At 48.7% G+C, this 27,335-nt stretch overlaps 1 protein-coding gene across 3 annotated transcripts; it reads left to right on the top strand.

The window, feature by feature from the left end:
* The first annotated feature begins 711 nt into the window (after positions 1 to 711).
* LOC118634184 (phosphatidylcholine transfer protein) lies at positions 712 to 26,861 on the top strand. 3 transcript variants are annotated; one of them, XM_036268529.1, is made up of 6 exons: positions 712 to 905; positions 18,131 to 18,248; positions 20,881 to 20,960; positions 24,326 to 24,497; positions 25,348 to 25,415; positions 26,505 to 26,861. In XM_036268529.1, exons 1-6 carry the CDS (start codon positions 762 to 764, stop codon positions 26,568 to 26,570), a joined length of 648 nt encoding a protein of 215 aa, XP_036124422.1. In that variant the 5' UTR covers positions 712 to 761; the 3' UTR covers positions 26,571 to 26,861. The 3 variants fall into 3 exon arrangements, with proteins under 3 accessions (XP_036124422.1, XP_036124424.1, XP_036124423.1); XM_036268531.1 differs by lacking the exon at positions 712 to 905 and adding an exon at positions 2,493 to 2,538; XM_036268530.1 differs by lacking the exon at positions 712 to 905 and adding an exon at positions 17,925 to 18,034.
* The last annotated feature ends 474 nt before the right edge of the window (positions 26,862 to 27,335 follow it).

The following is a 27,335-nucleotide window of genomic DNA, read 5'->3' as shown; positions in this document are numbered from 1 at the left end:
GGTCTTTGAGTTGCAAAAGGTCTAAATTATGCAAACTGCAGAAATCCTTGGTGGACACAATAAAACTTTTAGGTCATCTTTCACCCTCTAGGCTGGCAAATTACCTTGTAGATCCAATATAGATTTCATGTCTTAATCCCTTTTGTGGAATGAACCCCTCTGGCCTTCTGGTGAATCACATGGACCTCTTCTCAGAATAATGTTTTAAAATGCATAACAGAAATAATAGAAATTATATTGAAAAATATAGTTCTAGCATCTGACCCCCGAGATTTTCCAGCATTTGTACGTTGTCCGTCTCACCTCCCAAGCCTATCAAACCGCTCAGAGACTTTCCCTATATTCTTCAGAGAAGGTAAAAGAGCCACCCAAGCAGTTTTGGAGGTTATGGGGTGGGGAGGAGTATGGGATGGGCTACTGAGGGATGTTACTGAGATGACATTAGTGTCTCCCTTCTTCCTTCCATCTATAAATAAGCACCCCATCCCCAGTTTCCTAGCCCCTAGCCCCTCCCTCCATCTTTCCCTAGCGCAAATCCAGCTTCCCTCATCCCTTGCTCAGCTCCGCCCACTTATCTAGGCCCGCCCCTTCCCAGCTCCGCCTCCGGCTAGACTCCTCCCCTCACTGAGTCCCGCCTTCCCCTCTATTACTTCTCCGTTTCCTGCCAATCACACTGGGCTACCCTTTCGCCCCACCCCCGAACCTACATCAAGCCTTCCTACTGCCTCTCCGGTAGGCGGAGGAGCTGAGGCTGCGGAAGGATGGACCCTACTACGGCCGGAGGCTTTACCCAGGAGCAGTTCCTGGAGGCCTGTGCCGAGCTCCAGCAGCCCGCACTGGCCGGGGCCGACTGGCAACTGCTGGTGGAGACCTTGGGCATCAGCATCTACCGGCTGCTGGACCAGGTAGCGGCCGGCCTGCCGGAGATCGCCGGGCTGCAGCACCCCGGGACCAACCTCCCCGCGGGACTGGGGGGCTGCGGCCGCGGAAGTCAGGACCGGGGCAGGTCCCCCGGAGCTGGGAGGAGCGAGCGCGGGGGCGGCGCCTCCAGCTGACTCGGTCCCGTGTGGGGAGTTGGGAGGTTATCAGAATCCAGCCGTAGGTTTGAGACCCCACGAGCGTGTGGTTTCTTAGAAGTTAACCGTCACGTTAAAACGTGGGTCTGTTGATTCTCAGCCCCATGGATCTGCGGGGTGGATGCCAGAGGTGTGTGTATGTGGGAACTATCCTTGGGTTTGACTAGGTGGAAAGGAGACTGGACTTTTCAGACTGGATGTGGGGGGTGGTGAGCGTGTGGGGGTAGCAGTGTCGCTGAGGAGGGGCTTGTCATCATCTCCAGCCATTTTAGGGACTTGCTTCTTTTGGCTGCTGCCCTCCTCCTTGTAAGTTGCACTTAATAACTTTAGGCTAAAGCTTCAGAGGAACGCCATGGAGGAAAGGAGTTGGATATTAAGCAAGCCTCCAGGCGTTCCTGCAGGCCTTTGGAACCAGGTAGCCATCCTGGGGGAAGGATCATATTGCACCTGAGCCCTGTCATCAGTTGCTCCGTGTAATAGCAGTTCATGGCAAGTCGGTTAAAAGTCACCCTTAGGCAAGGTAAGTGAAATCTAGGTTTCTTGGCAGAGGATCAGAGTATTACAGTGTGAGAACAGGGAGGAGCTCTGGATGTCTTACGACATATGCCATTGGGTATAGCAAGGTGAACAGTTCACAGTCTAGACCAGACAATTTCCCAGTGTAATTTCAATAATATCTTGGTGGAAAAATGGACATGCTTTCAGACAAAATCCATTTATCTTCTCTCTAATTATTCCATTTTCCTTACCAGCCACATCCAGGTATTTACCAAGTTTTGTCCATTTGATTGCGCAGACACATCCCTTCCCTTTACATTCCTATATGTTTACCACTTTGGATGGCACCTCTCACCTAGAATTGCAGTAACCTCTTAACTAGTTTTCCAGCCCCCTCAAACACCCGAGAGACTATGATCTTATCACTCCCATTTCATTGGCATTGTTGATTGCAGAATTAATAATAACTATTGTAATAGCTAATACATATCATGCTTTCTTATGTTCCAAGCACTGTTTAAGTCTTTGCAGGTGCTGATTTACTTAAACCTCACATCAACCCTAATGGATGGTGCTATGGTTATACTTTTTTAAATGGAAAACAAAAGTATAATCATATTTTTTTATGTATGAAATGAATCTATGAAAAAGTTAAGTTGGTTGCTCCAGACCTGTGCCATAAATACACTTCTATATTGCCTCTCTGAAAGAAGGCTGCCCGCAGGTTATTCTGAACTAGTTTGGTCTTAACTCACATTTCTGGCTTTATTTCCATACACCCCGTCTCTCTCACGAATCCATACCTCTGACACTGCAAGGGCCTGTGCTTTTTTTTTTTTTGTACAGATAGAGTGAGAGGGAGAGGGAGGAAGGGAGAGAGAGTGAGAAACATAGACGTGAAGGGACACATCGAGTGGCTGCCACCCGCACGACCAACCAGGGCCGGGGACAAACAGCAACCGAGGTACGTGCCCTTAGCGGGAACCGAACCCGGGTCTCTCCAGACCGCAGGCCGACGCTCTAACCGCTGAGCCAAACTGGCCAGGGCGGGCCTGTGCTTTTTTGTGGCTTTTATCCCGTAGTATCCATTGCCTGTAAGCTGAGACAGAGTGAATGGTTTTGTATTGTGTATTGTTTCCTTTGTGTATTGCTATGTAGCAGGGACCACTTCCTTCCTGTGGGGAGGATATGAGTGGTATTCAGAACAGGTCCTATCCTACTAACCATATTATTTGTCTTATTTCCACCTGTTCTGGAGAGGAGGACGGCCATGGCACATTGATGTAAATTAGAGAGCTTTCAAAAGTTTGGAGGGCCCTCAGATTCCCACAGGTGTGCCATTGAGCCTCGGCAGCCAGAACGGAGGGCCATTGGCCCTGGCCGTTTTGATCTTCATCTGTATTAAACTGTGGAGGCCCTGATGGGTCAGGGTACATACAAGCTCCTTCCCAGAACCTTACTGACCTTTAGCATTATTCAGCATTATCTGCTGCCTGACCCACTTTGTAAGCTTCATTTGTTTTCCAGGTTGACTTCCATCCTTTACCTTCCTCCTGGAAGAGAATTCCTTCTAATCACTTGTTAGTAAATCTTTTCTTACGAACACCCATAGATTTGGGGTTGTTGTATTTTTTAAAAATTTATCTTTATTGTTGAATGTATTACAGAGTCCCCCTCCCCCCCCTTTACCCCATCCTCCCCATTTCCGCCCCCCTCCTGCCTTCCCCACACTATTGTCTGTGTCTATTGGTTATGCATATATGCATGTAAGTTCTTTGGTTTATCTCCCCCCCCTCACCTCCCCCATTCCCTCAGTCTAACAACCAATTTGTACTTCTTAATCCCTTCACCTTTTTCACCCATCCCCCCAACACCCCTCCCATCTGGCAACCATAAAAAAGTTCTCTGTATCTATGAGTCTGTTTCTGTTCTGCTTGTTCATTTTGTTTGTAGATTCAGTTGTTGATAGATATGTATTTATTGCCATTTTATTCATATTTTTGTTCTTCATCTTCAAGAGGACCCTTCAGCATTTCATATAATACTGGTTTGATGGTGATAAACTCCTTTAGCTTTTTCTTGTCTTTATATGGTCAGCAATTCTAAATGATAGCTTTGAAGGATAGAGTAATCTTGGTTGTAGGTCTTTGCTTTTCATCACTTTAAATATTTCTTGCCACTCCCTTCTGGCCTGCAAAGTTTCTTTTAAGAAATCGGCTGACAGTCTTATGGGTGCTTCATTTTAGGCAACTAACTGCTTTTCTCTTGCTCCTTTTAAGATTCTCTCTTTGGCCCTGGCGGGTTTTGCTCAGCAGTTAGAGCATCAGCTTGCGGACCAGAGAGACCCGGGTTCCCACTGAGGGCACATACCTTGCTTGCAGTTTGTCCCTGGCCCCAGTTGGGGTTGTGTGGGTGGCAGCCAGTTGATGTGTTTCTCTCACATCAATGTTTCTCTCTCTCTCTTCCTCCTTCTCTCCCTTCTGCTCAATCTGAAGGTAAATGTCCTTGGGTGAGGATAAAAAAAAAAAAGATTCTCGATTCTCTCTTTGTCTTTAACCTTTTGCATTTTATTTATGATGTGACTTGGTATGGGCCTCTTAGGGTTCATCTTGTTTGGGACTCTCTGTGCTTACTGGACTTGTATGTCTGTTTTCTTCATTAAGTTAGGGAAGTTTTCTGTCATTATTTTTTCAAATAGGTTTTCAGTTTCTTGCTCTCTCTCTTCTCCTTCTGGTAACCCCATGATATGAATGTTGGCATGCTTGAAAGTTATCCCAGAGGCTCCTTACACTATCCTCATTTTTATTTGGATTCTTTTTTTCTTTTTGCTGTTCTGATTGGGTGTGTTTTGCTTCCTTATATTCCAAATCGATGGTTTGCTTCTTGGCTTCACCTACTCTACTATTGATTCCCTGTAAATTATTTTTTATTTCAGTTAGTGCATCCTTCATTTCTGACTGGTCCTTTTTTGTGTTCTTGAGGTCCTCACTAAGTTCCTTGATGTTCTCACGAAGTTTCTTGAAATTCTCACTAAGTTCCTTGAGCACCCTTATAAGCAGTGTTTGAACTCTGCATCTGTTAGATTGCTTATCTCCATTTTGTTAAGTCCTTTTCCTGGAGTTTTGTTCTGTTCTTTCATTTGGGACATGTTTCTTTGTCTTCTCATTTTGGCTGCCTCCCTGTGCTTGTTTCTTTGTGTTACGTAGAGTTGCTATTCCTCCTAGGCTTCCTAGGGTGGCCTATTGTAGTAGATGTCCTATTGGGTCCAGAGGCACAGCCTCTGTGGTCACCCCAGCTGCTGCACTCCTCATGTGGACTGTACCCTCTTGTGTTGTAATTGAGTCTTGATTTCTGTTGGCACGTCAGTGGGAGAGATTTACTCAGGCTGAACAGCTGAAAGGACTGGCTGTGTCCACTGACCACCAACCTCTGACTCTCTTCAGGATCAACTGTGCAGGGGCCACCACACAGAGCAAGATTTACTTCAGCAGGGCTCTGGTACCCACTGAGTCCACTCCTTTAGTGTGTCACTTGTGGAGGTGGTTGGGTGGTGGTGCTTTGACATGGTCTGAAGCTGTCCACTGGCTGTGCTGGCTCTGGAGCAAGGTCAGCCACTGCCTGTGTTCTACCCGGGGCCACCAGGCATAAGCTACAAAGCAGTCTGCAGATGGCTGCTTCTTGTGTCGGGCTTGGAGATGCCCAGGCAAAGCCAAGCTGTGAACCAAGACTGGCTGCTCCTAGTGCCTGGCCTGAGGCCACTTAGCGAGAGGTATGGGGCTCGCTGAGGCCAAATGCTGCTTGTTTGAGATAATTTAAGAAGCAGGATCCAAGACAGGCCAATCCTATGGTAAAGCTATTGGAAACAGCTTGAGTGGGCCCAGAATTTGGGTAGGGCAGGGCCTCAGGGAATCACCAGGGTGGGGCAAACAGTGTGAGCCAGGTTGCTGGAGTCCCAGATATGGTGCCTATCTGCCGGGCCTGTGGGGGGAAGGGCTCAATGGCCTCCACCAGCACGTCTGTCCCAAGAAAGCTGCCTCTTCAGCTCCAGATACCAAACAACTAATTTTTTCCCTTTATGTCTCTGGTGCCTTTCCAGCTGCCTCCCCAATGCTGTAGCCATTCTTGATGAGGCTTCTTTAATTTCATAGTTGTAGGACTTCCATTCAGCTCCATTTAAGGTGGTTCTGAATGGTGGTTGTTATGTAGTTGAGTTGTAATGTTGATGTGGTTATGGGAGGAGGTGAGTACCGTGTTTACCTACACCACCATCTTGATCAGAAATCTGGGGGTTGTTGTGTTTTCATTTTCATTTATCTCAAGGTGTCTTTTGATTTTGTCATTGATCTCATTGTTAACCCATTCGTTGTTTAGTATTAATGTTATTTGTCCTCTATGTCTACATGTTTTTCAGTTTTTTTCTTGTAACTGATTTCTAGTTTTCATACATTGTGGTTGGATAACATGCTTGATATAATTTCAGTCTTCATAAATTTACTGAGCCTTGTTTTGTGACCGAACATGTGGTCCATCCTGGAGAATGTTCCACATGCACTTGAAAAAGAATGTATATTCTGCTGCTTTGGGTTAAAATGCTCTAAAAATATCAATTAAATATTTCTGATCTAACGTGTCATTTAAGGCGGTTGTTTCCTTATTGATTTTTCTGTCTGGAAGATCAGATTGATGTCAGTGGGGTAATAAAATCCAGCTACTACCTATCTGGGATCTGCAGACCTTTTCGGTTGGGCGAAGTCTCCGGGAGTCACCAGGGTGGACCTAGTGAAGCTCACCAGGCAAATGCAGGTTCAAATTCGGTTGTGTGGAGAGAGGGCTCAACATAGGGACAATGGCAGCCATTTCTCCAGCCTTCACCCTGAAGCCACACCACTCAGTTTCTCCCTGTAATGTCTCTGGCACCCCTCCTCCCCCCATACTTGACTAGAATTCTTCGAGGGTGTTATAAGAAAGACTGCAGTGTGGGCCCAGGCTGATTGGTACAGAGAGACTCTTGGGCTGTGTGTGAGTTGGGTGGGGCGAAGTCTCAGCTGTGGGTCGTCGGGGTGGAGCTAGTGGAGTTCACCAGGCTAATGTAGATTCAGACGTGGCTGTGGGGGAAGGGTTCAACACGGGGAAAGATGGTGCCCATCAGCCACGTGGGAAGACTGCTTAACACAGGGACAATAGCAGCTGTCCCTCTAGCCCTCACCCCAAAGTCACACAACTCAGTTTCTCCCTCTGTGTCTCTGGCTCCCCTTGAGCTACTGTTCCTCTGCCAGAGCCCAAGGTGAGTGCCTACAAGTGAGAGTATGTGTGCTACTCCTTTAAGAGGATGTCTGGGTTTCCAGCAGCCTTCTGTCACAGCCAGATGTTTGTGGGCTCCCCTTCCTGGCACAGGTATTCCAAACTGAGAACCTAGCATGGAGCTGGAACCCCTCACTCCTCAGCGGGACCTCTGCAGCTGAGCTAAGCCTCTGGATTCTTGGCTGCCATAATTGGGTTGGGGCAAGCTTGTTTTGTGTCTCTGCCCTTCCTGTCAGACTTGATGTGGCTTCTTCTTTATATTCTTAGTTATAGGACTTCTGTTCAGCCAGTCTTTATATGGTTATCTACGTTGATTGTTCTGTAATTTAGCTGTTATTTTGATGTGGTCATGGGAAGAGGTGAGTTCAGTGTCCACCTACTCTGCCGTCCTGATGGGCACACATGTAAGTTTCATTATTCCGCTGGACAAATCTGGAAGAGAGGCAGGGACAGACTTACGTTCCTAGCTTACCAATGGAAGTGAGACCCAGAGTTGTGAAGTGAGTCACACCAGACCTCATAACTTGTAACGAGACATGAACCCGTCTACTTTGATAAACTCAGTACCAGTACACAGCTTATTTCAAGGCAAGAACTATTTTCTTTCCGGAGCCCAAGCTGAACTAGTCAGAGCTGCCACTTGGTGTCGTGGGAAGAGCATGGGTTTTGGAGGCAGACAGTCCTGGGGTAAAATCCTCACTCTGCACCACTCTGTTCACCCAGCAGGTCCTCATCGAAGGCCGTGCTGCTGCCCTCACAGACACGGAGGAGCAGGAGCGGCCGGGGGAGCAATGAATGACACTCACTGATGAGAATGTACTCAGTGTATCATGAAATGTGGGGTAAAAAAGTGCATCAAAGAAGGACAGTGGGATAAAAGGATAGAGGGATGGGGTTGCCAGGGGTGATGTGATATCTCTTAGATAAGGGAATCCCCTCCATGGAGATAGAGGTGAACTGAAACATTTCATCATTCAAATATCTGGAGGAGAAGTGTATGAGTCCCCACGTCCTCCCCAAGAGTCCCAGATTTAATTCATCTAAAGTGGGCCTGGGTTGTTCTTTAGGAAAACTACCCTTCCATATAGGGTTTGATTATTCTGTTCTCTCTACTTTTATGTACGTTTTAAAATAAAATGGTTTGTTATTGTCGTTGTTTTATTTTTGTTTTTTAGTGTCCAAGCCTCCCAGGAGTCTCAAATAGGCATGCCGGGGTTAGACCATTGCAGCAGAGGGCACGCTTTGTGCTGGGTTCCCGAGCCAGCTGATGCCTGCCTTGCTTTTCGGGAAGAGCCCGGAGACCACAGGACTGTGGTGGAGCTGGGGTGGGGGAGTGTCTAGGAGTCAGGCCCCACTTACTAGCAGCTCAGTTACTTTTTCATTTTGCAATCTCAGCTTTCTCATTTGCAAACCGAGGATAATATTCACTGTTTAGCATTGTTGACTTCTCAATAATCATTCCATGAAATGATATATGGCAGAGTGGTTCTCAAACGTGAGCATGCATCAGAATCACCTGCAGGGCCTGTTAAATTCAGCACTGAGACCCCGCTCTGAGCTTCTGAATCAGTAGGTTTGGTGTGGGGTAGAGTTTGCATTATATTTCTTTTCCTTTAAAAACTTTTTTTTTTCTTTATTGACTTTAGAGAGAGAGGAAGGGAGAGAGAGAGAAACATCATTGAGAGAGAACATCGATGGTCCCCCTCCTGCACGCCCCCCACTGGGGATCTGGCCCACAACCTGGGCATGTGCCCTGACTGGGAATCAAACCAGCCACCTCTTGGTGCATGGGTCGACGCTCAACCACTGAGCCACACCAGTGGGCTCTTTTTCTTTTTCTTATCTTTCTTTTCTTTTGTTTCTATGTTTGCATTTTATTTCTAACCAGTTGCTAAGTGGTGCTGAAGCCACTGGTTTAGGGACCATATTTGAAAACCCCTGATGTATGGGGAGAATCTAGCATGGTCCTCAGGATGGTTCTGACGTTAAGAGGTAGAAGAGCGACCTCAAGCTGAGAAGCAATGGAAACTAAAAGGTAAGAGTGAGAATCCAAAAGAGAATCTTAAGACAGAGGCAATGTTTAAGGCTCACTCTCCCTGATTCTTAAGTTAGTGGCCACTGGGGAGTGAATGTGGTCCCCTGAGCTGTGCCCAGAAGTGCCCCCGGCGGAGAAGGGCTATGGGCCACTAACAGCTGCTCTCCCAGCGGTCTGCAGCCGGGTCTGGCCGGAGCTCCGGATTGTGTTACCATGCCAACGGACACCATGACGATGCAGTGGACAGTGTGAAACTGGTGTGCAGAGAGGCTCACATCTTTGATTCGGGCCGAGTAAATGGACTGAAAAGATCCGACTGACGACTTCTTATGTTTTGAAATCTCAATGCCGGGCACTGTGAGGAAGGACTGCCCACTTTTGCTCTTGTCCTTTCGTAGGGCTTCTAGTCAAAGAGTTTGGTGAGGGTCAGGCAGTCCTTTCCCAGGGATGTCCTTTCCATGCCGTTACCTGCTAAATCACTACAGCCTGGCGAGACGGGGAAACTCTGGCTTCAGCCAGGCTGGGCTGAGAGAAGGTGGCCTTTGGGTGGGAAGCACAGATTTAACTCCCAAGAGAGCAGCTTCACCTCAGTGGGTGAGAGGTTTCCACTCACTTCCCAAGTGGGATCTGATGTTTACGGGGAGCTTCCTTATTTCAGGGGTACAGGCCTTTGCTCCCCCTTCTGCCTCTTTCCTACAGGAGGGGCAGTTAGTAGTGTGCCTGATAGATCATTTTTGAACCCAGGACACCTGTCGAGTCATATTGGACGAGTGAAGAGGACCACCCAGACATCACGCTGAGCGCCCACGTGTGGGGCTGCACTTCCGCCGCAGACCAAGGCTCGGCTCGTGCATGCTGCCCCCCCGCCCCTCCCGCCCCTCTTCCATGGCTCCTGAACCTGCAGCCAGCTGCACGGCTATGTGGGAGCTTCCTTCTTCCTCTCTGCCCTCCCGGGATGAGCGTGTGGGGTGAGGCAGCATGACAGTGCTGGGCCTGAGACTTAGATTTGAGGGAAGGGGAGGTGCAGAGCATCCACTACTTCTGTCTCTAGGTAAACGCCAAGCTTCACGTTCTCTCCCTGTCTTTCACCAGCTTCCTGCGTAGGGATCGCAGGAGGTGGTTACCATTAAAGCACAATACTCTGGTTTTCTCTGGGCCTCTGAGAGGAGAGGTGAGTGGTTGGGAAGGACTTGGACCCTCTGGATCCTTGGACATAACGTCATACCGATACCCGGGTGAACCGTGGGCTGAATGGGCAATGCCAAGGGAGGATGGTTCTTGTCTGGTCTCGCAGCCTGCTGTGGACGTCGGAGCTAACGGGATGGCAGGAGGGGGCTGGCAGACCCTCCAGGGGGAACAGTCTGTAACTCCAAAGGCTCCCCATTCCCTGGCATCATTTTGGGGGGCATTTTACCCTTCAGGGAAATTATGCAAATGAATATATTCTTCTTCTTTTCTAAAAATCCTCTGCCGAGGATATGCTTATTGATTTTTAGAGAGGGGAAGTGGTTTTTAGTAAATTTATGCAGTTATGCAACCTTCCCCACAATCTAATTTTAGAACATTTGTGTTACCCCACCCCCAAAGAAACCTCTTGCCCATGTGCCGTCACCCCCGTTCCCATCCAAATCCCAGACAACCACCCATCTACCTCCTGTCTCTACAGGTTTGCCTTTTCCCGATATTTCCCAACATGTCTTTGAGCCTCCGTTTCTTTGTCTAAAAAGTGGGTTTACCTCCTATTATCACTGTGTGGATTAAGTGGGCTAATCCACGGTGAGCATTAGCCCAGTGCGGTATTTAGTACGCACTCAACAAGCATTCGTTGTCCTTATTACTTTACCTAGCTAACTGCAGTCCTAAGGAGTAAACCTCCCGTGTTTTCTTAGATCCAAAATGTTCCATCAGACGTAGTTAGCTGTCTTCGCACAGTCTGGGCACACTCTTCCCAGTGGCAGCTGTGGCTCTTGTCATTAGGACTGGTTCTCTCGGGTGGAACATGCTTGCTTTCCATAGCATCTGAGTCTCTTACTTGCTAGAGCGGCCAGAGTTGGGTCGCCTCCACAGTCATAGGCTGGGAGGTTTCCTGTCCCCCGGAGGGATAGAAATGAGCTCTTCGGTGAGAAGCAAAGAAAATTCAGGGCCCCGTTGAGGGTGCACTTGCAGGGTTAGGGAAATGGGGTTCATCGGGGCTGTGTGATAGTGATGTACATGCGAATAAACACCATAAATTTAAGGGAATGAGTGAGGTCAGCTTGGGGGTGGTTAAGGGAGTGGGGGTCCACCAGGGATTGCTTCTCTGTGGGAACTGCAATGCCAAATGCAAACATTATGACATTTTGATGTTTCTCGTGTATAAATATTTAGCTTTCCAGAATTTATTATGCTTAGGATAAATAAATGTACCATTACTGGCTATACTGTTCCTCAAAATATGTTAACCCTATGAAGGCGGTGAAAAGAAATTGAACGGTTTTCTTTCATGCATTTGAATGACCATTGCTAAGAAATGTCACAGCTTGATGTGTAGATAGGTTAGCTGAATACCTGAACATCTCAAAAATTAGCAATTTCAGCCCTGGCCAGCGGTTAGAGCGTCGGCATGTGGTCCGGAGAGACCCAGGTTCGGTTCCCGCTAAGGGCACGTACTTCGGTTGCAGTTTGTCCCCGGCCCTGGTTGGTCGTGCAGGTGGCAGCCACTCGATGTGTCCCTTCACATCGATGTTTCTCTCTCTCTCTCCCTTCCTCTCTCTCCCTCCCACTCTATCTGTACAAAAAATGGAAAAATATCCTCGGGTGAGGATAAAAAAAAAAAAAAAAAAAAATTAGCAATTTCAGGAGCTGGTTATTGAACCATGCCTCCACCCCCTTCATTTCTTCATTTACACAGTGGAAAACATAACATGCTTCCCTCACGGGATTATCGTGGGCGTCAGTTGTTAGGCACAAGGCCCACATACGGCAGGTGCGCCATCGATGTTAGCTTCCCCAGACATATGCATTATGGTACTGTTCTGAATCCTGAGTTCTTCAGTCTGGAAAAAGTTCATCACACCGGCCTTATTAAGGAAAGTGCTATGTAATACGAAGTGCTTATTCTGTTAAGAACGTTAGATGGATAATCCTTTTTTTTAAATCCTCACCCGAGAATATTTTTTCATTGCTTTTTAGATAGAGTGGGAGGGAAGAAGGGAGAGAAGGGGAGGGAGAGAGAGAGAGAAAGATCGATGTGAGAGACACATCAACTGGTTGCCTCCTGCACGACCCTGACAGGGGCCTGGGATCAAACCTGCTATCGAGGTATGTGCTCTTGACTGGGACTCGAACCCGAGACTCTTCAGTCTGCAGGCCAATGCTCTAACCGTTGAGCCAAATCGGCCAGGGCTGGATAATCCAATGAAATCCTCATAGTCATTTCCTTAGGCAGAAAATCCTTAGACACTCTTTGTGCTGAGAAAGCAAGGCCAGCCGGGGGAAGAGCTTGGACCCTGTGCAGGCTGTGACTCTGAGTCCTGCTGTCCCCACCGGGCTGTGTTTTCCGGCTACAGGGTTTTGAAATGACTCTTTGCAATAATATAAGGAAAGATAGCATAACCCTGGTCTGTTGGAAGTGATAATACCCATCCTTTCTCTGTTCCTCCCTTTCCCTGGTCCTTATCTAAACTCCCCAGAAGCAGCATCTAAAAAGTACCTCTCCTGGTAGTTGGAGGCCCGTTGGACACACACTAGGCTTAGGGACTCAGGGGAGCAGCTCTGTGGGAGGTCCATCCTGGGTGGTCTGGGGCAGGGACTGGAAGGAACAGGTTCCCATCCAGGCTGTGCCACCGACAGTGTCGTTGACTGATGCTTGGCAAGTCACTGACATCTTTTCTATAAAGGGTCTCAGGCTCCTCTGGCTCTAACGTTCTATGCGGTGGGTCTTCTTTACCTCAGTCTTTAGCACGTGGTCTGGAACTGTGGTTTGGACAGAGTAGAGCTAAATAAGGAGACATCGTGGGAAGTAGAGGGGGCTGGCGTCACCCTCTCTCTGGCTGTCCCCAGTACTAGCTGTAGGACTCAGGCAAATAACAGCCTCACTGAGCTTCGCTTCTTGGTCTACAGATGGAGGAAACACCAGGGTTTCTGTCTGCGTCACAGGGCTATGTTAAAGATGACACGGGATAACGATATAGGACTGGGAACTGCACTGTGCTGAGAAACGGTGACTAGCGCTGGAACACAGGGTTATAGCACGTCAACGGGATCGGAGTCCAAACCCAGAGTACACGGCTGTACCAACGACTGGTGACAAATCACCAAAGAGCACATTCCACCCCGAAACGCCAGCCTAAGCTGATGTCCTCTCAGGGCTAAGGGTGTATCGGGTCCCAGCAAGACATCATTTTTTTTCCTGAGTTACTTAGTGGAAGGCGGCAGCACCTTTTGAACAGTTTATGGAGTTTTAGATATCTCTATGGGAACTTCAATAGACTTTTTTTTTTTATCCTCATCCGAGGACATTTTTTTCATTTTTTTGTTCAGATAGAGTGGGAGGGAGAGAGAGAGAGAAACATCAATGTGAAAGGGACACATTGAGTGGCTGCCACCCGCACGACAAACCAGGGCTGGGGACAAACTGCAACCGAGGTACATGCCCCTAGCGGGAACCGAACCCTCTCTGAACCGCAGGCCAATGCTCTAACCGCTGAGCAAAACTGGCCAGGGCAATAGACTTTATTCAATGTTCATTAACAGGGCCCATTATTGCTTCCTTCTCTTTCTGGGCAGTGCGTTTTAGCAATGCTTATATACTTCTGTGCTGTTTTTATGAGTTGACCCATAATCATAGTTCCCTGTCAGTGTTCCCGAGTCTCATCGGCACTCTTCTGTCCGTCTACTTTTCCACTTTCACGCCAAATGGAAAACAAACCAGACTTAGCAAGGAGAGACTTTTATTCCGAAAGATAATAGCGAAGTGGGGGAGGGCCTCGATCTGTGAGTGTCTTCGGAATGAGGCATAAAGAGTTTTTTTACAGAGGAGTAAACAGGGCTACATACCACGTGTAGGGAAGGGACAGGATGAGACGGCAGCTCATGGAATCGTTTTCCCTGAGGCTGGATCTCCGGAGGGGCTGGATGCTGACTCTGGCTGAGGGTGGGCCAGCGTGTAGGGGCCTGGAAGAAGGAGAGACGCTTAAGCAGTTCAGTTAACAAGTATTTTGTTCTGATTGATCGGTGGGGTAAGCGGTTCAGAATCATCTACGAGGCGATGAAAGGGAATCTGGAGGGTCCTTGTCTTATTTACCTGTGACAACGTGGGCATCCGTGTAGCTCCTTCGTGTGGGGGATGGCGGTTCTTCACAATAAGCTCTTTTTTGGAACACAGAGAGCAGGGAGACTCCTGAACCTCCATTGTTTCCCCAGATCACGGGGCTCTTCACATTCATGGTCAGGAAGCATCGCTCGAATCCACTAGGATGGCTTTTACTGCAAGTAACAGAAAACTGGACTAACGGGGACTTAAAAAGAGGTTTATATTTCTCACCTTACAAGGAATTCATAGGTCAACAGCTGCTGACATTGGTTTACTTGATCAATGATGCCAGTAAAACTCTGAGTCTTCTTACTCTGCCTTCTGATGTTTGTTACCTCTTTATCACAAAATGGCAGCCGCAGCGCCAAACAGGAAGGATGGCCTGAAAGAAGGGAGCATCTTCTGCTTCTGGTCATTGTATTCTACACTAGGTATTGATGATTCTCTACCATTGAGTACTTCTTTCACTATCTGAAGTGTAGGAAATCAAATGTTCTGTAAATGGAGCATTAGACAAATAAGTAAGCAGTGTGTTTTTCAGTGTGGTGAAGAAATGGAACCCTTCTGTAGTTGAAAGCCAAGAACCTTTTGAGTAAACTTAATGAGAGTTGTTTATGGAAATGTTGGGAAGCTTAGGAACATATCTGCAACAAATGTTACACAGAGTGTTTATGTCTCTAATTTTAAGGAGTTCAAGCAATAGTAAAACTCTGCCCAAAGTAAGCTATGATTTGTACTTTTTTTCTATCAAATTGTACAAACAGTGGTACCCAATCCTGGTGAGATGATCCGTTGCTACTGGTGAGAGTATAAATTTTCTTAAAAAGGTATAAAAAGTAGCCTGGCTGTGTGGCTCAGTGGTTGAGCAATGGCCCATGCACCAAGAGGTTGCCAGTTCGATTCCTGGTCAGGGCACATGCCCAGGTTGTGGGACAAATCCCCAGTGGGGGGCATGCAGGAGGCGGCCAATCAATGTTCTCTCTCATCGATGTTTCTATGTCTCTCTTCCTCTTCCTCTCTCTCTAAATCAATAAATGGAAAAAAAAAAATTTTAATGTATAAAAAGTATAAAGAGCCCTCAAATGTTAATATCTTTTACCCTATAGTTTATCTCTTTGGAAGCTTTCCTAATAAAAAAGTTAGAATTGTGGACCAAATTGCTCCATATGAAATAATAGATTACTCCAGTGGTATTTATATTTGTAAAAATGTTTGGAAATAGAAATAACTTAAAAGAATAATTAAATTAGGTGTGACTTCTCCACAGCTTCAATATAATATTGTTAAAAATAAGAATACAAGCTGTGGCTACCATATGATTCCCATTTTTGTAACATATAGATGTATTTGTTTACGTAAAAGAAGTATGTCAAATATTGCCAATAGGTATTTGTGGATAATGGGGCCACATGCCATTTTTATTTTCTAGATTCTTTTTAGGCATTTCCAATTTTTTAATAATATGAATTATTTCTATAATTATAAAACATTCACTTAATTTTTTTTTTAAAGACAAAATAAAAACGTGAGTCTGTTTGCTGAGATCCTTTTCTAAAGGAAATAACGGGTGAAAAAAGTGCTTTGACCCAAGAACCCGGGCGGGGCTGTGCAGCACTGAACCAGAGCCTTTTATTGACAGACTCGGAAAGGTGTTACCGAGACTCTTGTTCCTGTGCCTTCTGGCCTTTCTCAGTTCGGCCACGAAGGGAGTGTTTAAAGGAAGTTGTCACAATAGTTCATTCTTCAGTATCCACGTAAATCACACCGTTCTATTTTCCTCTTCCTCGCGGGCTTCTGTTTTCTTTTCTGTGATCTGTCGAGGACTGAGGTCACCAGGGCTGCGGTGCCCTTCAGGAGGGGAAAGGAACCGGCTTTAGGAAACCGTTTGTCTTCATTTATCCAGATAGCCACTGCTAACTCAGGTCAGGTTGGGGAGATAATCATCTCAAGACATAATTGTCCCTTCTGCCCAGTATGTGTTGAAAATGGGGCCCCAGTGTTCCTGAACAAGTTGCTAATTGTCTCTCTTCCAGAGGTGATTGAAACGTGTGGGTGTAAAAAGGTGCTACACTAAAGCCTCACTATCTCTCCATGTGTGGGTGTGAGGGGAGGGGACAGGAAGGAGAGGTTTCTCCCCTGGTCTGTCCTCCCCTTGGGTCATCCAGGGCACAGCACGCAAGGGATTTGGATCTACTAGATTGTCATTTTATGACTGGAAACCCTTAGTACAGATCACATACTTTGGAGCTGGAAAATTCTTAGGAATTCAGGTTCAGTTTTACCTTCCATTGCTTGCCAGGTACTTTTACACGTATTTGCGATTCCTAAACTAGGAGACCCTTGAAGCCTCGTGGTATCTGGAGAGGTTCATCATGGTGCCCCCTTGACTTCACAGGAGTCTCTAGCACAGTGTTGAAAAGGATGGCTTCGTTTATGCACAATTACCCACTGACGTTGTGTTAGCACATGGAGGCTGACTGCATCTAAAGGCTTTCTTTCTCTTTGTTTGCTTTTGCATTGACATTTGAGCGCCGTCGGTTCAACCTCAACAACAGAGCCCGTGGACAAGGTGATGGGACTTTCAGTTGCCATCGTACAGAGAGTGAAGAGCTGTACCCCTAAATGTATCCCTAAGTCAGTGAAGGGGTGTGGTGTGGCCGACTCCAGCCCAGTACCCTCCAGACAGGGCTCTTGTACTTTGGAATCTAGAAATGTTTCTTTTTTTTTTCCTGAATAAAAGGGACTAATATGATCTGAAATGGGTGTTTCTTCTCCTTTTTAGTCCTGTGTACACAAGTCCTTTTTATTTATTTTTAAAGCAGTTGTTGAGAAATTCTGTCTTGGAATTGATAAAACAGTGTGTTGGGTTTCATTATTCCCCAGGAATATCTAAAATAGTAGCCTGTCCTCAAATGCTAGCTGCCTAGATGACACCCCCACTTGGATGTTTAATAAGCATCTCAAACTCAAAGGCAGAATTCTTCATTATCCTACAGACCACAAATGATCTCTTCCCCAAGTTTTTTCTGTCTTAGAAAAAAGAACTCCCCATTTGCCTGGTTGTTCACGCAAAGGTTCTAAGAGTTATTCGTAATTCTTTGCTTTCTCTCTCCCCATAGTCAGCCTGTCCCCACAGCAGTTGCTGTTGACATTACTTCCAACATGTATCCCTAAATCATCGACTTCTCCCCATCACGGTTGTTGCTGCCCCGTTCAGATCACTGTCCTCTCTGGTCCAGACTACTGGACTGTCTGCTAAGTCTTCTTGCTCCCTTATGATCTATTTTCTACCAAACAGCAAGAATCGTCCTTTTAAAGTCATACTCTGTTCAAAGCCAGTCATTGGTTTTTCACAGTTGTTAGAACAAAACATTTTACCTTCATGCTGGTTTACAAATCCCTTTGGGGCCTAGCCCCACCCCTCTGTGACCTCAGCTCCTACCACTCTCCCCCAGCCACAGTTCTCCAGACCCCCTGACTTTCTGCTCTTTGAGCCTGCCAATCCATCAGCCCAAGGGCTCCCCCTACTGGGAACGATCTGTCCTCATCTTCCAACGAATCACTCCTCATATTTCGGAATAGGGGTTCTGATCATGTTGTCCCTCATAGAGACCTTTCCTGACCTCCTGATTCTTTAGAACCCCCTCTCCTCCAAATCAAGTCCCATTGATCACATAACCCTTCTTGGAACCTATTTACTTTAGCCAGATACTATTTATAGCTGTCGCCGCCACCCATGCTCCAGCCAAATTTAAGACCCACGAGAGCAGGGTCCTCATCTGCTGTTTCATCATCACGGCACCAGGACCATAGGAAGGTGTTCAGTAAATGGTGTGGCATGGACCCCAACCTCAGACACGCCACGCAGCCCAGCTGTCTGTCAACTTGGAAATCAATAGGTTGTTTCTGCCTGTTCTGTTTCTGCAGAAGACTGGACTTTATGAGTATAAAGTCTTCGGTGTTCTGGAGGATTGCCCGCCGGCTCTGTTCACAGAGGTCTATATGGACTTAGAGTACAGAAAAAAGTGGGACCAGTTTGTTAAAGGTGAGTATCCCCTACTGCTTTATTTGAAGTCAATGAGAATATAGAATTTTTGTTGTTATTTTACTTTATTGTTATTTATTCTATCTAGTAGAAAGCAACGGGTTAAATTTCTACTCTGTTATGTTTCATTTTTAATTTTGGCATAAAAGTCTGAAGTGCCGGGCTGAACTGTGCCTAGGACTTGCTCTTTGCATACTCTTAGATCCATTCTCCAGTTTGCTCTGAGGGCTACTTGGCTCTCTCTGTAAGCTGGTTGTCATTCTGTATACTGATGTGTCTTGGAGGGCTTCCTGGAGGTGGTGGTGTCCAAGCTCTGATTTGAAAGTTGAATAGAAGTTTTTTTGTTTTGTTTTTTGCTTTTTTTTTTGGTACATGCCCCTAGCAGGAACCGAACCCGGGACTCTCTGGTCCGCAGGCTGACGCTCCAACCGCTGAGCCAAACCGGCCAGGGCTGAGTAGAAGTTTTATAAACACAAGAATACTATACATGAGGAGGTGAGGCTAAGGGTGTAAGGGCATCCTAGGCCCAGAGAACAGCACAAGTCAAGTCAGGAGAACATGAAACAGCATGACAGGTACAAATTGTGAGTAATGTGGTAGCAGACTCTGGAGCGAGGGTGGAAAAGGGTCCAGGTCCCCACGGGCCTAGCCTGGCTGCTAGTGTGCAGTTCTTGGCCTTTACCCTGTGAGTGATGGAGAGTTACGAAGGGCATCCAGCGGGACCCTCCTGCCACAGAGCCGGGAGAGACCTGTGCCACCTCGGTGCCGGTGGAACAGAACTACGGAGCTGCCAAGGGGCACACACACTCGGAAAGACCCTTGCTGTAGCCAGGGCTCCTGGTTGCAAGGAACACAAAGCCAACTGATGCCAGGGTAAGGAAAGGGAAGAGAGGTGAGTGGTTCATGGCACTGAGAACTCCCTGGGTGTCTGGCTTGCATGAGAGTTGCCTCCAATGCTTGAATCGTTGCTCCATCTCTTGGTTCAGTGTTCTTCTGAGTCCTCGGGCAGATTCCTATGTCATGGCAAAGGTGGCCACTCGAAGATCCAGGCTTCCAAATAACCGTAGGACTAACCCCAGAGCCCCAGGACTGGCTTTCGTCAGCTCAGCAGGGATCACATGCTTATTTCCTGTGGACATTTGTCATGGTTTTAGGTCACTTACTGTTTTCAAATATGCTTCGTATCTAAGGGGAACTGTGATGCTCGCCCGTCCAAGGGAGGGACGATGTCTTCTCTGTCGCAGGCCCCCTGGCAGCCATGGTCCAGCCGTGTGGTACGGAAGTGGCCAATAAGATGCCCACGGGGCTTCAGTTTGGGAGAGAGCAGCGTGGGGAAGCGGGCAGCATGCAGAATCGTTTTCTGGCGACGGTCACAGCAAAGGCCTCCTGACTCTGGGGAGAGTCGCAGAGCTTCTGACCTTTGGTACTCTCGTCACACGGCGGTGTCTGGTCCACCAGGCTGGCTTCTCTGGAACAATCCTGGGGCTCTAAACAGAACTCTGGCTCCTGGATGTTCTGTGAGCCACCCGAGAGCCTTTACTCAGCCACTGTTCAGCGTAAACCTGCTCGAGCGGCGAGCTCAGACCCTGGCCAGAGGCGCCATCCCTGAGCTGGACCCGGGCCAGGGCTTGCTCATTTTCCCAGCCCTGGAATGAATGCTGAGCCAGTTCTGCCTAAACCACACGGTCGAGAGGAGAGGGAAGGGGGGTGCCCTGAAGGAGAATTGAGGTGCTGGTCCAAGAAGGCGGAGTCAGTGCTGAGCTGGGGAAAGCAACAGGTGTCCACTCCTGCCCTTTTCCAGGCCGTCTTCCACCTCTGGGGCACCAGTGGGCTGACAAGCTCTCTCATAGCTGTTCTTTCAAAAGATGAGTTAAATAATACATCTTCCCCATCGCATCTCAAGGGACCCTCTTGATTACTTCAGCAGCCCTGGCGTGGCTCCCTCTCTGAATGGTTAGGGAGCAGCTCACTGTACCTAACAGGCTGTGTACCTCGTTGAACCCCCTGGCTTCTCCCTCCACGAGCGGCTGCTGTTCGCACACGACAGCAGGATGGGATAGTAAGGGAGTTTCACTGCAGCGGTGCTGTGGTGTAAAGAAACATGGGAGAGAAGGAGGATACTTTGGGTTGGCCACAGTCATGCCACTTTCTCGCCGTTTAGGAAGGACACTGTCCTCTCCGGAACCTTTATTCCCAGCTCAACACACTAGTCTGGGTGACTTAGCCCTGAGCCAGTGGTCTGGTCCTAACATCTAAGGGAAGAAAGGTCTGAAAAGTAAAACTGTTGGTACTCTAGTGACACCTTGTGGTTACCCTGATTTTAAAACCCACAGACTTGTTTTTGGATGCCTGATGGTGTTTCATTGCATCCTACCTGAGAATCTTGTTTTGCTCTGAGGTAGACACGTTTTGTTGTTTTTTCTATTTTATTTTGACTGTACTTTTATATCTGATAGACTGTGCTCTGAGGCAACAAGTTGTCGGTGGTAAAAAACTGGCCTGACTCTTTCTAGAAGTCTATGCCGAATACGTTAATAGTTTACCATGCCGCACGAGGTCACCCTACCTAGGCTTCATGTTAATTCAGTCCAAGGAGGCTTCCAGATGCACTAACTTCTTTTGTTCTCCTTAGAACTCTATGAAAAAGAATGCGACGGCAAGACCGTGGTCTACTGGGAAGTGAAGTACCCCTTTCCCCTGTCCAACAGGGATGTATCCTTTCCCAAGGTGCACCGTCACTGCTTTCTAGGCATCGCGGTGCCCCGTGGCCGTCCCCCGGGGGGGCGTGTCCAGCAGGTGCGCACTGCCTTGGACTCTGGCAGAAGCGCCTGCTAAAGCTGTTATTGCGCCTTGCTTCACTTTGGGAGACGTCAGAGTGTGATTTCTGGGCCTGACCATGTGGAACGTGTGTCGTGGTCACTGGAGGGCTGCTTCTTCTCTCCAGGGAAGTTTTCTAGGGCTTGAAATTGTTAGGCCACAGGACTGGCGACTTGGAAAGAACTTTTTATAGAGAGTTTCACGTAGTCCCTCAGTCTATAGAGAGGAAAAGTGACAGAGGGATCATTACAGGTGATGAGGGGCAGTGTGGGGACTGGAACCCAGGCTCCTACAATTCTAGCTTTTCTCGTACCCCCTCATGTCTTATGGACCCCACTGTGGTCCCTCTATCACTATGGGCTCTGGACACGGAGTATATGTTTCTCCCCCTCAGTTTCCTTATGTATCTTACGATGAGTTGATATGTGGGAGTTTTAGCTGCCACTGCAAGGTTCTGGGAAGCCCACTTAAGACTGGCCTGGGGGGTGGATGGGATTGGCTGGGCGGCAGCTGGGGTAGGGATGACTGACAGGCAAGCTTTCTCTTCAGATCACAGCAGCGAGCACTTTCCCACTGAATTTCCATACAAGATCCTTTTAGCAGAGGGGTTTGTGGATGAAAGAATACGTTTTGGGAACCACTGAATTAGATCACTGGGATCTGTCCTAGCTCTCGCATTCTATCGGTCTGCTTGTTCCTACATAATTCTTCTCTAAAAACAGAGGGTGTGTTCTGTGTGTGTTGTCTGCTTGTGTTTTTTTAATCCTCACCTGAGGACATTTTTTTTTTTTTTGCATTTACCCTCAGATAGAGGGGGAGGGAGAGAGGGGGAAGAGAGAGAGAGAAATATCGATGTGAGAAAGACACATCGAATGGTTGCCACCCACACGACCCCAACTGGGGCCGAGAACAAACTGCAACCAAGGTACGTGCCCTTAGCGGGAACCGAACCCAGGACTCTCTGGTCTGTGGGCCAACGCTCTAACCACTGAGAAAACCAGTCAGGGCATCTGCATGTGTTTTTTGTTTTTTTTTGTCTCTACATGTGTCTACCCTAGATTTGAAACTCCATGAGGGTTTATTTATTGGCAAAGTTACCATAGTGCCAGAAAGGTTGTATACACATGGCACAGATTTCAACAAGTTGTGGATTCATCAGCCCCTTAGGTCTTAGGCGGTTTTCTCTAATCCTGCCGATCACGGTGCAAGGCAGACACATCACCCCCGTTTCACAGGGAGGGAAACGGAGGCAGAGAAGTTCGGAACCTGACTCCGGTCCACACAGCCAGTGGGTGGAAAAGGCAGGTCTGGGACCAGGTCAGCGTCTGCAGAGATGGTGACCTTGAGCAGGCCGTGGCCGTCCCTGACCTCGCAGGGACGCAGGGACACTGCTGGGGAGGCTTTCTCAGCAGTGAGCACTCGGGGCTCCTTAAACGCTGTTCCATTGGCTCTCCAACGCCGCACAATCCCAGGAGTTTTCTTTAGTCTGTTTATATGCATATCTGTCTTTCCAATAAGCATGGTTAGATGTTTGAGAACAGAGACTAGTGCAGGGGTAAAGAACAGCATTTTGGGGAGCAGGGTCCCGGGTTGGGCATGTACCCATTCTCCAGCTGGCTGCGTGACCTGGGCCTCCGTGACCTGCTGGTTCTCCAGTCACAGGCTGCAGGCCGGACCTTCCAATCCTTCAACCCTCCCCCCATTTTAATCAGCATGTGTATCGAATTAATTTTTTCTTCAGTGGCATGTCAGGGGACATCTGTCACGTGAGCTAAGTTGTGGGAAGAAGTGGGACGATATTTCCTGTTAAGTGGGAGAGAGGAGCTCCAGAGCCCAAAGCAGCATCGTTTCTTTCCTAAAACATTTCACAACCTGACTCTTCATGATGTAGAGGCTGTGGGCAGTAGACCGTCTGCAGGTGCCTGAGCGATGCGTGGGTCACCGGCGGGCGGCCTGGCTCTGATTGTTGCTGGTATAGAGAGCGCAGCTGTGTTATACTGGGAGTGACCGTCCATTGTCTTAGGCTTTTTTTTATTTTTTTATCCTCACCTGAGGACATTTTTCCATTTTTTGTACAGATAGAGTGGGAGGGAGACAGAGGGAGAGAGAGAGGGAAACATCGACGTGAAAGGGACACATCGAGTGGCTGCCACCCGCACGACCAACCAGGGCTGGGGACAAACTGCAACCGAAGTACATGCCCTTAGCGGGAACCGAACCCGGGTCTCTCCGGACCGCAGGCTGATGCTCTAACCGCTGAGCCAAACCAGCCAGGGCTGTCTTAGGCTTTTAATTGCTTCTAGTGTTAAAGCTAAAATGCTGCCGTTTGAAAGTATAAAGAGTTGAGCCCCATCCACCTAGGAGTCTAATTAGGCTTTGAAGCCAGATCTGGGTTCCAATTCAGGTTTCATCACGTCAGCTGGGCTGCGGGATCTTGGGCAAGTGTCTTTACCTCTCTGATGTAATTTTGTCACCTGTGAGATGGGGATACTTATACTGAACTCACAGGGATTTGTCAGGTTCAAACTAGACGCTATAGGTGAAGCACACATTAATTACATGTAAGGGCTCAGTGTGGTGACTTAATCATTTCTTAGGGTTTTATGATCTTCCCTACAATAATGCTATAGACATAGTGGTGTTGTGTATTTACTGTGATGAAATAACTGTTCTTCTTGGCGAGCCAGTGTTACCTAAGAAACGTTCAGGAATTCCGTGCCTTCCTACGATCACCAGTTGCAACATTGCTCGCCTGTCCTCCGTGCGTAGGGGTCAGTAATTAGAGCTTTGGGGGAAGTCAGGACAAAGTGGAATGACTTGGAATGTTTATAGAGTGCTTATTCTGCTGCGGTCTCCCTAGAGTGCCCCCACCAAACCTGCCTGCTGGGCAGTGTTGCTCCCTTTTCGTACATAGGGAAACTGAGTCTCAGAGAAGCTGGGTAAATAAGCAGGATCACACAGCTGACAGGTGATCAACCCTCTGATTACCTCCCAGTGCCGCCTCAGCGAAAGGAGTGGTTTCCCTGCAAAACGGGAAGCATCAAGGAGATTCCCAGGTGGGCAATGCGTGCCCTCCAGTGACGCACCAGGTGGAAGGAGGCCACTCTGGCCGTCCAGGCAAGGAGACAGGGCAGATGGGTGGAGTGAGAACCGGGAGCACGTGGAGGAGCAGAATGCCCGCCTGTGGCTTCTGGCCTGTGGGGCTTTCCGTCTGCCCCGCTGAACACCGGTGTGGACGTGCACCTTGACTGGCACTGCAGTACGTCTACATCCGGGAGCGGCGGGACCTGGACGTGGAGGGACGGAAGGTCTGCGTGGTCCTGGCCCAGAGCACCTCCGCCTCGTGCTTTGCTGAGAAGCAGGGCGTGATCCGGGTGAAGAAGTACAAGCAGAGTCTGGCGATTGAGAGCGACGGCAAGAAGGGGAGCAAAGGTAAAGCCAGGGTGCACGTTGGCACCCCGGCCAGGGCCGCCCACGCGAAGGCCACGCCGACCGCGAGGCACGTAAATGGGTGAGGCTCGTTCTCTGAGGTCGGAGACTGGGCAGGGGTGCAGAACACACGAGGGATGAACACCTGGGGAGAGACTCAGTTCGGCCCAGAAGCTTGGCCGGAGTACCAGGGGGTGTTGAAGTCTGACTCACTCCATTCTTGACGGACTCTTGTCCAGATGAACTAGAACATCGAAGTCGACCAGAGGGCTCAGAGGTGGGCCTGTGGGTGGGGCGCAGAGCCAGTAGGAATGTATCTGGGGCCACAGCTTCCTCTTAGCAAAAGCCCAGAGACTCCGGGCCTGCTGACCCTGAGTGCGACCCACAAGAAGGGCTGGGAGCAGAGCGGGGCAGCGGCCACCTGCGCTGCTGGAATGAGAAGGCCTCGAGTCTGAAGCAAAACCTGACTCCTTGTTCCCGGGCCTGTCAGACCTGTCACCTGGCCACGTCTCAAACTTCTCTGAGTCTCCGCTGTATTCTTCACACACCGGGGCTTCACTTCACCAGCTCCTTACAATCGTGAAGCCCACACAGGAGGGAAGTGATGAGACTCGATCCAAGTGCCTAGTCCTGGCCACGTGCTTGATAAATAGCAGCAAAATGTGCCTTGACTGAGTTTTCAAACATATTTCTATATCAATGTCCTGAGCGACAAGGCAGAGGAGAGGGTCCAGCTGAACGATGAGTCCCCTCCTTTCTTTCTGGTCGCGTCTGCAGGTGGCAGGCCCGTAGGGTTTGTTGCTGTACCTTTCTGACCGGTTTCTCCTCCTGACTGTGCTTTCTCCCCCTCCAGTTTTCATGTATTACTTCGATAACCCGGGTGGCCAAATTCCGTCCTGGCTCATTAACTGGGCCGCTAAGGTGAGATCCCAGGAGGCGGGGCGGGGCGGGGGGGTGGTTTTGACAAATGTTGACTTAGCCCACGGGGCTGTCAGGCCGGAGAGACATGCTGTCTCAAGCCTAATGAGGCTCTTTTATGAAGCCGCTTGGTTGAGTGACCACGATTAGGACTGGGGTTGCCAACACCCAGGATGAAGCTGGGACAAAAGACAAAGAATCCTTAGCCTGAATGCCATCCCCTCCCTGCTCGTGCCCTGAGACCCGGCCAGGATCACTCTCTGGAACCTCGGGACAATAGCCTGCTCTTTGTAGGAACAATGGTGCCTCTGGACCCTGTATCTGCTCATGGAGGAGCTGCCCTAGCTTGGGAGACAGCCAGACGTCTCCAAGCCCGGGGGAAGCCTCCAGGTTTGTTTTGTTCAGTAAGGAGAGGGAACCCCCGGGGGGAGCCCAGAGACTGCCTAGGAGCCTGTCTTCATGGGGACCATTCAGCCTGCTTTGGGCAAGTTCTGCGTACTGGCTGGAGGGCTCAACAGATCCCTGGGGAGAGTGAGAAAGCTCACAGGCTGTGGGTCAAACCCCTGTGTGTTGGAATCCAGGCGCTGCTCTGATGGTGCAGTCCACAGAAGCATCGCGCTTTTCCCTTTTAAATGTGGAGATGGATATGACCCCTCAGAGAGGGCGAGTAGATAAGACAGTGTTGGGGGACATCTTGCCCAATGATCAACACTCATTAAGCAATAACATATCCACCCTCATGTCCTCAAATCCTCACCATTCTCTCATTCTGTAAAGCAAGTCCATTCATTTGTTTAGAAGACTCGGACAACCCAGCCCGATCCCAACTCCCGTGTTTTCTTCTTAAGAAACAGTGTCTCAGAAATGTCTTAGCTGTTCACTAGCAAAGGCCAAAATATAAGGCAGTATCCTGCCTCTGTCATCTAGTCTCACCCACGACCTGGATCTCACCTTTCGTCATTACCTGTGGCGACATTCTGTTGAAATCCGGTCCAAGGCCCCACTGACTTCTGTTCTTCCCAAAGCCATCTTTGTTTACTTTAGCCACGTCCCAGAGACTCGGGAGTGATTGCTGTCTCCTTTGCTTTGCAGAATGGAGTTCCTAACTTCTTGAAAGACATGGTGAAGGCCTGTCAGGCCTACCCCAAGAAGACCTAAGGAAGGGACCTGGGAGCCTGGTGCCCATGGACTGATGTCTGCGGAAGAGCCACGACCCACGGACACTCAGCCTTCCTTTGCTTCTCCGTCTCCTGAGGCCGGCACGCGCTCCAGTGCAGCAGGCTGAGCCTCTGTGCCTGCGCCTGGCTTCCTTTCCCACTCTCCCGACCTGGGACCCCTGCCTTCTTCCCCTATTGAATATGGGTCAGATTAGGGAAACTTCTGCTTTGTTTTTCAAAAGGGAAGTCCTCCCATAGGGAACACAATCACTCCATTGTGCCATTCGAAGGGGGTGGGTGGGTGGGTGGGTGGAGGAGCTACAATAAAAACGTAAGAATGCCCCATCCAGGCGAGCTGGCTCCTGCCCAGAATGGGATTTCTTGAAACTCAGAGGGGGGGCCCCCCCGGAAGTCCTGTTCTCCTCAGAGCTGACTCTCAGTGAGCCAAGACTGGATGAGTATGCCATTGTCCATTTGCCTTAAGCTTTGGCGGCTTGATTTGGTGGGGATCTGAGGGGAGAGTCCAGTAAGTCTCTGCCATTCCCACTCCTGCAAGATCAAGCTGTTTTGATTTCAAACCCCCTTGAAAAGCATTGTAGGCCTAAGCCCATGATGTGATCACCGTTTTCTCCTCCTCCTCCTTGTCTGGGTGATTCTCTGTCCTGTAAGCCCCCAGGGAGAGGTTGTTCGTACCTCATTAGCTCTGCATTTTACTGGAAACTGAGGCATCGGGATGGCTCTGGTAGTTGTAGAGGCCAAGATGCTT

The sequence above is a fragment of the Molossus molossus genome, unplaced genomic scaffold (assembly GCF_014108415.1).
Source record: "Molossus molossus isolate mMolMol1 unplaced genomic scaffold, mMolMol1.p scaffold_m16_p_19, whole genome shotgun sequence".
Lineage (NCBI taxonomy): Eukaryota > Metazoa > Chordata > Mammalia > Chiroptera > Molossidae > Molossus > Molossus molossus.
This window is presented reverse-complemented; position numbering and strand designations above follow the sequence as displayed.